The sequence below is a fragment of the Etheostoma cragini genome, chromosome 8 (assembly GCF_013103735.1).
Source record: "Etheostoma cragini isolate CJK2018 chromosome 8, CSU_Ecrag_1.0, whole genome shotgun sequence".
In the NCBI taxonomy this organism is placed as follows: domain Eukaryota; kingdom Metazoa; phylum Chordata; class Actinopteri; order Perciformes; family Percidae; genus Etheostoma; species Etheostoma cragini.
This window is the reverse complement of record NC_048414.1, coordinates 27,638,499-27,649,817: the sequence shown is the minus strand read 5'-3', so window position 1 is coordinate 27,649,817 and position 11,319 is coordinate 27,638,499. Positions and strand designations below refer to the sequence as shown.

At 42.7% G+C, this 11,319-nt stretch overlaps 2 protein-coding genes across 3 annotated transcripts in view; one reads left to right on the top strand and one right to left on the bottom strand.

Moving 5' to 3' along the window:
• LOC117949699 (cytosolic carboxypeptidase 4) overlaps window positions 1–10,977 on the bottom strand; it is an 85,444-nt gene extending 74,467 nt beyond the window's left edge. The window contains exon 1 of one of the 2 annotated variants that reach the window (XM_034880208.1): window positions 10,908–10,977. In XM_034880208.1, the coding sequence (XP_034736099.1) occupies window positions 10,908–10,977 (70 nt within the window). Of the gene's footprint in view, window positions 1–7,505; window positions 7,588–10,907 lie in introns of those variants that run through there. The other variant, XM_034880209.1, reaches the window with a different exon arrangement.
• Window positions 5,047–11,319, top strand: part of ska1 (spindle and kinetochore associated complex subunit 1) — a 17,817-nt gene continuing 11,544 nt past the window's right edge. Inside the window, exon 1 of the mRNA XM_034880214.1 lies at window positions 5,047–5,052. The gene's annotated coding sequence lies outside the window, so the exon portion shown is untranslated. The remainder of the gene's footprint in view (window positions 5,053–11,319) is intronic.

The following is an 11,319-nucleotide window of genomic DNA, read 5'->3' as shown; positions in this document are numbered from 1 at the left end:
ATATATATATATATATATATATATATATATATATATATATATATATATATATTAAACTCACCAATGAGATAGTGCTGTGGGCGGGACATTGAGTGAGTCAGAGCAAAGACTGCAGACAGGCAGCTGCAGAGTTAATTATAATCACCAAAGAAATTTCAAAAAATATATGAAATATGTCAGAATTTAACTTTTTTTTTTCAGAAAAAAGGTTTGTCAGGACATTCGTCCCTGTTTTGTTGTGTTAATCATGAGTAACAGCTAATCAGCCAATCGAAAAAGGGAATTACCAATATTAATTTGGACGCCTTGCTGTGTCTGTTTTTTATCGGATGTGTAGTTTAGTTCAGTTCAGTTCAGTTCAGTTCTTCACATTTAGAGTTGATGACAGCAAACTCATCACTTTAGAGTGTTCTATGGTCGCTAATGGCATCTTGTCCATGTGTAGCCCTGATCCTGATCAGCTCTGAAACTACAAAGCACAGGCCTTTTTAGTAGAAATGATGAGCAGCGCGTGTGTGTGTGTTTGTGTGTGTAATGGAGACAGACTGGGTCAAGTTGAAGGACACACTGATCCTTTCCTTAATCCTAACTTTTAGTCAGTGAGCTCAGAGCCAGCTTTCAAGCCCACATGGACTTTACAGCGCTCTCTCCTCACTCACACACACACACAGATGGAACCGGTTAATAGACCTTGGTATTCCCTTTGGGGACAGAATGTTAATCCACAGCTGAAATCACACACTTTTGACAGACAGGATTCCCCTGGCTCCACACACACACACACACACACACACACACACACACACGGGAAGACCCTGTTTGTTGCTTCAGCTGCCTGGGTATTTCACTGCAGACAACAGTGAGGGCAACAGTCTGCTGCTATTTTAAACCCAAACACAGTTTGTCCTTTCAGGGAGTCAGGTTGGAAGAATGTGCACTCTAGCTTGTTATAGGGAAATGGGGGCAGAGGACAGCGGCGAAATCTCAGGGCCGCAAATGAAGTTGGAACAATCTGCGAAGGCAGAATCCGTCTGGACAGAAAAGGCTAAAACCCTCTGACGGCCGAGCAGGAAGTCGAAGGCAGAGCCCCGCTGGGCGGCGAAGACCCAGTGGAGGCCAGGCAGGACGGCGAAGGCGGAACGTATCTGCCGGCCGAGCAGGACGTTGAAGGCAGAGTCCCTCTGGACGCCTAAGACCCTCCGAGGGCCGAGCAGGACGGCGCAGGCTGACACCCTCTGGGGGCCGGGCAGCGGAGACTCTGGAAGGCTGGTCAGCGGACCAACTTGACATCATTACTTCGCTAGAGCAAAGTTTGTTGTTCCCCAAAGAGAACGGAGTTAGACAGAGGCCACACACAGAGAGAGGACCAACCAGCGATTATCCCTAAAATGAACTGCCGTTGATCCAGACTACTCACCTAGTTCAGAAATAGACATTATGATTTGATCCAAACAATATATCCACATATTAGTATGACGTAAACCATGACCCCTGAACACTACACTGGTATATTTGTTCCTTCATTCATAAGACAAAGTAGCTACTGTTTAAAAGCTAATGTGGTTTTGAGAGCGAGAAGAAAAACGTGTTGAGAGAAACACTTTTTTTGAGAAATTTTATATTTATATATTTGACAGTTTAAGTATTTTGAGAGAGATTTTTTTTGCTATTGGTATGAAAACCTTTTCTCTCAAACATCTTTTTTCTTTTTTAATTTTCTCACATGTAATAAAGAAACAAATCTAGCTCCATACCCAGTCCTCCCCTCCCCCACATCAACTCCTATCTGTCAGTTATTAAAACCAGGACCCAACACAACTTCCTCAAACTCAACAGCAATAAAATAGAATTCCTACTCAGAGGCTCTAAATCCCCACTCAGCAAAATCAATAACCCCACTCTCCACTCGCACCATTGTCTCCCGATCTCCCCAGGCCCGCAACCTTGGCGTGATTTATGACTCCACCCTCTCCCTTGAGCCTCACATCCATCATGTGATTAAAACCTTCTTTCACCTCCGCAACATCGCCAAAATCAGACCCTCTCTCACACCCCCCCGCTGATGAAAGACTACTGCAACTCACTTCTCCTCTGCATCAGCTCTACCCACATCAAGCGACGCCAACTGGTCCAGAACGCAGCCGCCGGACTCATCACCCACATCAAATCCTGGCACCACATCACTCCAGTCCTAAAACAACTCCACCGGCTCCCCACCTCCCACCGGTCCTGGTCCTCACCTACAAAGCCCTCCACCATCTGGCCAACCATACCCCACCGACCTCCTCTCCCCCTACCAAGCTTCACGGTCCCTTAGATCCACCTCAGCCGGTCTCCTCTCCATCCTCAAGTCCAATCTCCACAGTTCCAGGGACAGAGCCTTCTCCAGGGCAGCTTCCAGGCTCTGGAACTCCCTCCCCCAAGAGAGCCACGACTCTGAATTGCTCACCATCTTCAGTCACGCCTCAAGACCCATCTCTTCACCTCTGCCCAACGCCCCCCCAACCCCCGCCCGTAACACTAACTTATTAACTATAGTTTCACAGTTATTTTTGGAATTTATCGTCAATAAACCTCATTTATAGGAAATTATACCTAATGTTTGAGTAAGAAAAGCAGAAATTAGGAATTATTTAGACTGAAATTAAAGGAATGTATTGTATGTTTATGGATGAGTGAAACCAATTCAATTTTTTTTTGCAAAAGACATAAAAATGAAAAAGACGCCTCAAAATGACCCATCAAAATCACCCCAAAGAGCGTTGTCTAGAATCCATCATGGTATATTTAAATTATTATATAATATTATTATATGGAGGACAAGGTGAGGTTAATGGACAAACTTTTGAAACATTCACCCAGTTGCCCAGAAGGCAGACCAAACAAACATTAATGTTGCCACTTAAGTTGAATTAATAATTAACAATTTCCACTTTAACTAATGAATAGTGTTGTACATTTGTAACATACAGTAGGTTGATAGTGGTTGATGCCACAGGGCTGGGGGGGGGGGGGGGGGGGGTTCCATGACCTTTCTGTTCCATGCTCATCAGCATTCTAAGAATAGAAAAGTGATCAGTATGTTGTTTCTGTCCAACAACTTTGATATTGTTGCGATGCACACTGCAGCCTCTAGAGGCCGTTTCTGGTGCACTGATCCCGGAGCATGTCTGCTTTAACCCTGATGGGATGGATCTCACATTGCCATTAAAACATGAATGGAGCATGTCTGTTTTAACCCTGATGGGATGGATCTCACACTGCCATTAAAACATGAATGGAGCATGTCTGCTTTAACCCTGATGGGATGGATCTCACACTGCCATTAAAACATGAATGGAGCATGTCTGCTTTACCCTGATGGGATGGATCTCACACTGCCATTAAAACATGAATGGAGCATGTCTGTTTTAACACTGATGGGATGGATCTCACACTGCCATTAAAATATGAATGGAGCATGTCTGCTTTAACCCTGATGGGATGGATCTCACACTGCCATTAAAATATGAATGGAGCATGTCTGCTTTAACACTGATGGGATGGATCTCACACTGCCATTAAAACATGAATGGAGCATGTCTGCTTTAACACTGATGGGATGGATCTCACACTGCCATTAAAACATGAATGGAGCATGTCTGTTTTAACCCTGATGGGATGGATCTCACACTGCCATTGAAACATGAATGGAGCATGTCTGTTTTAACCCTGATGGGATGGATCTCACACTGCCATTGAAACATGAGGCCTTCTGTGATGAAACGTAGCTGTAAATCAGACAAACAGAGAAAACAAGTTGGAGAGAAATATATCTTTTTCTGGTTGGTTAAGTAATAATACAGAGCCTTCCATATCCCCCGTTTAGTCTTCTCCATTTCCATCAGGGATTGTGATGCTGGAAACACCTCTCAGCCAGACGTGGTCACGAACTAATAACACTTGACGGCAATTCCTTATCATAAATATGCTGATCACGAAAACACACATATCCGTATCACCAAGTGAATATTGCCACCTAGATGTCTAAATAAAGCCTGCAGGCACTGCTGAGGGAAAAATGATCTCTACCTCTCTCTTTTACATATGCAAAACAACTAAATCATAGGGCTACTCATGATGAACTCTGTAATTTTCTACATGCATACAGAGATGTAAACCAGTCTACTCATCCACAACCTCAAAGCCACTTCAAACCACAATCTGAGCCATCAAGGGCCAGTAGTATAAATACTTTTCTTCAAACTGCTACATTTTTGTCACACGGCTGATTTTTTTTAATTTATTTTTTTAACTGCCACCTTTCCCACACCTGCAGCTGAAAAACTTCAGGCTTTACATTTGCTTGTTTGATGCTTAGTTTCATTGTTGCAGCTCAATCATCCCACCTTCTGGTCATCAATGGGACCATGCTAGGCTCGCTGCCTCAGTTATTATTCACCGTACTTGGGGTTCAGTGTCTTGCCCTAGGACACTTGGGGACTGCAGGGCCAGGGATGGAACCACTGATTGGCAGGCAACCGCTCTAACACTGAGCCACAGCCGCCTCAAACCTAATAACTACTGCAATATTCAATATTATAAAAGTGTGATTGGTGTCTTGACGTGTTCCTGGTTGTTAACGAATGGCCAACTGCAGGTTCCTCTCAGAGCTGCCTTTGACCCTGCCGTCTGTGTGCTAGTAATACAGAGTGTGTGAGTGCTCCATGAGGACAGCAAGGAGAGTGTGTGTGTGCACAAGGTCAGAGTTATCATGTCCACCTGTGTCACACACACACACCACACACATGCAGACACACATGTTGTGTTCCAGACAGTATTTAGCCTGTAAGTTACAACTTCAAGTAACGACCCAGGTAGCGTTCCAAGCAAAGGCGCGACAAGCGTTAGACGTTAGCGGATACTAGCCATATCTAGTCGTAACATATTTTGAGCTTCATTTATTAACATAACCTGTAGTAGTTGTTTTGATTACAACGTGCGGAATTACTTTACGTTGCCGATTCATTTTGATTTCTATTTCTCTCCATCGTATGTAAAGTATCAACAGGGGTCGCCATTGTTGTTTATGCGTGTGTGTGTGTGTGTGTGTGATATCAAACACTGTAACTGGGAGTAACTACGATCTAGTACCAGTTCACAGGTAGTAAGTTAAGGGTTTGACTGTCGTTCCAGGGCCCTTTCGCGGGTAAAAGGTCTTGGAAACACAAAACACGGGTTGCCTGAGATGCAGCAATACTTGCACAATCCAGCCTGTTTTTGGTGTGAGACTTCTCCGTGACGTTGCCATAGTAACATGGTGTGTGATGTTTGAGCAGTGTCACGGTAGTGACTGGTGAGCTGAGGGTCAGACCACTTTACATGCCGGTGCAGCAACGGAATGCTCGAGGAGCAAAAGTCAGTGTCACACACATTTTCCCAGTGATCCTAAAGCGCTGACTCAGTCTGGGAGCGTTAACAGTTCCATCCCAAACATAGATCCATCCCATCCTGCTCATTTCATCTCTAACATCATCAGACTGCAGGAAAGCATTTTGTGGCCAGAAATGAACTAGATCTGCCCCAGACAATTAAGTATTCATATTCAATTATAGATATTTTGTTGAAAGCAATGGCCCAGGCATTGAGGAATTAGTACATTTCTGCTGCACAGTGTTCTTGCAATTTTATTTTACCTAATTTAATAATTTATTTGACAGGGATGTTAATTAACATTGCTGTAAATGCACCAGAATTAGCCAAAAGGCTATTTTTCATCCATTGTTGCTGGACAGATCTTAAAATTGTGCTACTTTTCCCTCGGACCGCTTCAATAACAGATCTTGTCGTTTTTCTGCTTTTCAGCACAAACACTAAGACATCGTCACCTTCTCAGGTGACATGTTGAACATAAACAGCTGCCTGTTTCCACATGCAGCAGCTACAGAGCAACATGATCATTCATCAGGAGTCTGTCTGTGTCCACCTGATGACTGGCAGTCCAATATTCTCTCACGTTCAGCTGTTTTTAGTCTCCTGAGGGAAACAGTTGTCTCTGTAGCTGCTAACTACTCCTCTGTGTTCACCAGCTAGTCTCTAGCTGTCTGTCCCCTGAGTTGATCAGATCTTTCTAACTGGAACCAGCTGCAGCTGCTACACTATAAGGATATGTGAGAGTGAAGTAGACCAGTAGAGTGACAGACAGACAAACAATGAGCTGAAACAACAAAGCTCAGTAAATGTGGATTTGTGCTGTCACCTGTTATCAGGGTACAAGCGGACAAAATGGGTTACCTCAGGTAGGGGGCGGGCGTCTCCCTTAGAGATAGGGTGAGAAGCTCAGTCCTCCAAGAGGAGCTCGGAGTAGAGCCGTTGCTCCTTCGCGTCGAAATGAGCCAGTAGAGGTGGTTTGGGTATTTGGTAAGGATGGTTCTTGGGCGCCTCCCTAGGGAGGTGTTCCAGGCACGTCCAGCTGGGAGGAGGCCCCGGGGAAAGCCAGGACTAGATCATATCTCCAACCTGGCCTTGGAACGCCTTGGGATCCCCCTGTCGGAGCTGGTTGATGGGACTCGGGAAAGGGGCGAAGTGGGGCTCTAAAATCAACCGGGAAGATTCTGACGGCACTGGCCTAATAACATTTTACATTTACATTTACTATTACTATAAATTAACCATTTATCGACAACCCAAACAAAATCTATTTTTTAAAACCCAAATGATGCTATGTTTCTTTGTGTGAAATTCACCAGCCAACTCTATGCATTTGGGAAGGACTTAACGGAAATATAAAACGTGACCACTAGATGGCACTAGACAAATGCACATTATTGACAAAGTGTAGGTTTATAACTGTTATGGGTTATCCTAACGTTACGACCTTTAAAGAACGTTCCCCAAACGTTAGCGTAACGTTGCAACCTTTATACAACGTTCCCCTGACGTTATCTTAACGTTGCAACCTTTAGATAACGTCCCCCTAACGTTACAACCTTTATACAACGTTCCCCTGACATTATCTTAACGTTGCAACCTTTAGATAACGTTCCCCTAACGTTACAACCTTTATACAACGTTCCCCTGACGTTATCTTAACGTTGCAACCTTTAGATAACGTTCCCCTAACGTTACAACCTTTATACAACGTTCCCCTAACGTTATCTTTACGTTGCAACCTTTAGATAACGTTCCCCTAACGTTAGCCTAAACGTTCTGTTTTAGTGGGGTGCGTGGAAGGGGGTATACAATGCCTCCCAACAAGTCCAGAAATTAGTCATTACCATACCAACATTTCGCTACTTCAGAATAAGGTTATATCTGCGTTCAGATCAGCTTTAGCATTGCAGAATGACAAATGGAGGACATATTACACATAGCAATACTGCCACTCATTCAGATAAAACTGGTCATAAATGTTTTGTTTATGAACAAGGTATTTCAAACCAAAGACTGGTTACCTAAAATGGAGCTTATTTGAGATGCTGTTACTTGCTATGAGGAGAGTCTAACCCGTTTTACAGTCAATTCACCTGCAGCCCTCGTTGAAGCCTGATTTCGGAATAAATCCGTCATTTTGAGCACTTTGATACATCCTCCTCCAGCCTCCGCTTCTTCTTCATTCTGGCCTTTTCGGCCCCTTCTTTCTCCTTTCTTTTCTTGCCTTCCATGGGTAACATTAAAACAGCAAGAAACCAAGCTAACCGCTACTTTTCTAGAACTTTGTTGCTTTCTCTCTGTCTGACGTATGTCTTTGGGTCATGCCATTACACGAGGGGGCGCTCATTTATCTCCCTACATTTCTGTAAATAAACTTGACCTGCAATCGGTTCATTGGATAAACACATTCCTCATTCCCATGATGCTTTGCTCCAATCTACGTCAATGTCAGAAAAACCAACAAATTAAATTGATTTTATTTTTGTTTGTGACCATGGAATTTCTGTAACACCTGAATAAGAATTATTGAACTATGATAGCCAGATTGATGGTAGAAGCTACACAAACATCAGTAAATTGTCTGAGGAGAGGAATGTGCAGGGTAACCATGACTGAGATATAAAAAGTGAGCATGGGGTTTAAATACCGCTTGGATTTGAAACCAATTCAATAGTGTTTTCCCCATAGAGTTTTGCAGAGTGCATGCTACAATAATATCCACTATACATACTACAACTAAGGTTCTTATGACCCACGGCCGATTGGGATAATATGTAGGCTGACCACAAAGTGTGCTTTGACCGGCCGCTCAATCCGTTAAAAGCCCTGCCCCTGTGCCCATGCCACCAACTAACTGCAGCAAAAACATTTAACTAGTTAACTCAAATGATAAACGTGAAAATAATAGTTTGGTTTAATTAAGTTAACACGGGACAGTAAGCCAGCAAGCACAAGGGCACTTGTCTCAAGTAATACTGCTATGACACCCATGAAGATAGAATTCACCAGTTTGTACCTAGGTGCAGTAATTGAGTAGCCTAAATGTTCTCAGTATATTCAACTACATATTTTACTACTACATTTTACCTTTAAACATATCTTATATCCCATGCTACATTATACATTATAATGTACTGAAACAGTAAATATATTATACTGTTTAACTGCGTTGTACACCATATTTCTATTAGATTACCCTATTGTGATAACTTGTCATATACTGTATATTCACATTGCCCTGTGGTACATTGCTATCTCGGAACATAGCGCTGACTGATTCTGAAAAATGGGTTACTTATTTCAATAACAATAACAAAGTGTAGCTGTAAAGAGCCTATATGTTGTAAGCCTAGCTGATGTTGGACCATCACATTTATATGTGCATTGACGTCAAAACCTAGAGACTTTCAAACATCAAACTGCCATTTATTATTATGTATTTGTGTCAAAATGACCTCTAAACATCTGTTCTTATTCTATTTTGCCTGGAAACACTTCTAAAAAAGCTAGTGTGTTGCATGAAAAATAGGTTCTGTTCTGTTTCTAGCATGCTTGCGTTTTCGGTGCATTAGATGAGCGTGTCACGCAGGCAGTGTGTAAGCTCTAACCTGTTAACATGGGATTTGAAATAAAATTGGACAAACCACGCAGCTGACCCGCTCATGCAACGCATCCAGTGTGGCTAGCTCTGCATGGGTGTTCTGTTTTATGTCTGCCTGCTGTTACAGTCAATCAAAGTAATGAAAACTAATGGTTTCTCATCATGTTTCTACATGTAAAGTGTTGTTTATATCTTTCATAGACAGAACCCAGGGCACTGCTGGGGACCTTTCTCTGTTCCTTTCCTCTCTTGTGTCATCATATTTTGTCCCTTGACTGTCCTGACAGAGTGAGGTGACCTGTTACATGTCATTTCTGCTTGTGTGTATGGGGTGAAAAACTTCAGAGACAACTCCAGAATTTAGAAAGTCATTAGAAAATATGTTCTACTATCTGTGAAAAGTTAAAACTGGCAGTAGTTTCATTCTTATTCACATCAGTTAGTTTTTTTTAAATTTAGCAGACTTTTGTACAATTAATAACGTGACACACATTCGCTGATGTACAGTGCAATGTCATAGTATTAGCACTGTATGTAGCATAGAATTAAAAACTTTGGAAAAGTTTTTTTAGTTGAGTAACAGCACAGCTGGCCGTCAGAAAACAGCTGTTAACATGTGTCTGTCTGTCTGTCTGTCTCGCAGGGCTGAAGTGGAAAAGAACTAGAAGAGGATCTGAGCTACGACTTCCCGGAGCTCTGCTTATAGCAACTTAATATGATACAGCCCCCCCCACACACACACACACACACACACACACACACACACACACGTTGTACTCTTGAGATGTGGGGCTGTCTATGGATCCAAATTAATGCCTTAATAATTAAATATGCAGACACTGAATCCCACATGTAAGTGCACGTGTATGCATGGCTGTGCATTTCTGTCTATTCATGTACGTGCATGTGCATGTGCATGTACTGTATGTATATGCATGTGTGTATGTGTGACGCTCTCATGCATATGCATTTGCACGTATCTGCAATGCTTAGTAATGGTACATATGCATATGTGTTTGTGCAATTCAAGTTTTCAAACATGGCCTGGGTGGCTTTTCATTGCTAGACGGTGGTTTATTTTCCTTTTCAAAACCACAAGAATGGACATAACAATGTGTTTCCTCTGACATAACTGACATGAGCATGTGTGGCTAACTGGCAAAAGCATCTGCTCAACATGAAGGCAATGCATTTGTGAATTTGGGAAATTGAGGACACATTGTTTTGAAATGTTGGAACTTTGGTTTTCACTTTGCTCTACGTTGGTACTTGATAGTGAGCAGAAAATTAAGATTTGGGACACTAAACATCATCAGAGACAGCAGTAGTGTTGCACCACTATCGTAACACAATGCACTGTGGGAATGCAAAATAGTCTACATGTCATGGATGTTATTATACTATATACATATACACACTATATACATCCTAAATGTCTCATTTAAATGTTTTATCATTCATGCATGCATGTATGACCAGCATGCTCATGTGTCAATAGACTGCTGGATGCTGCTCTCTGCTATGTCTCTGATCTGATGTGACATCCCATCACTGTGAGGGGACACAGAATGCCCCCTCACATTCAGGACATAACGCAGTCACATAGCAGAGATGGCAGTGCAGTTAGCCATCTCTCTGCTTCTCTGGGACAGAAACAGCCAGAAGCTGCGCTGCATTTCTGTTTGGGATTCTTTGCATTCTTTCTTTGTCACTCAGCAACATTGTGTCAATTTGGCTCTGCATTTCAATGATGAAGAGCATTGTAATGATAAAAATCCCTTTGGAATTAGGATATATTATAGCAGCATTACTTGGGACATTAAGTTTTTATTTCATAACATATATATATATATATAGACACATAGACCCAAACACAACCTCAGACTCAGCCTACCTGTCCAGCTGCCCTGCAGCTCTCTCAGAGTTCCATTCCAGGTGAAATTACTTCTTCCGTAAGCAAACATTCTGACTCTTTCCTCTTGTTTCTCTGCAGGTATGTCTGTGTCAGATGCAGAGGATTCAGTGTAAAAAGTATAGGGGAGACACTGATTCCTTGTCTTCCCCTTTCACTGGGAGCCAATGTGAGGGAACCCCGGCTGCTGTGAGTGACTGCAGGGAGAGCCAGTGTGCAGGCAGCACTTATAGCACCTGGCCGGGCTCTAAACATGAGCCTGTGCCATTGGTTGGCAGCCCAAATGTCAAAAAGCAGTGTGTGTGTGTGTGTGTGTGTGTGTGTGTGTGTGTGTTATAAGATTAACAGAGCGAGCGCTGTGTGCATGTAAATCACCCCTGTCAACAGTGTGGGA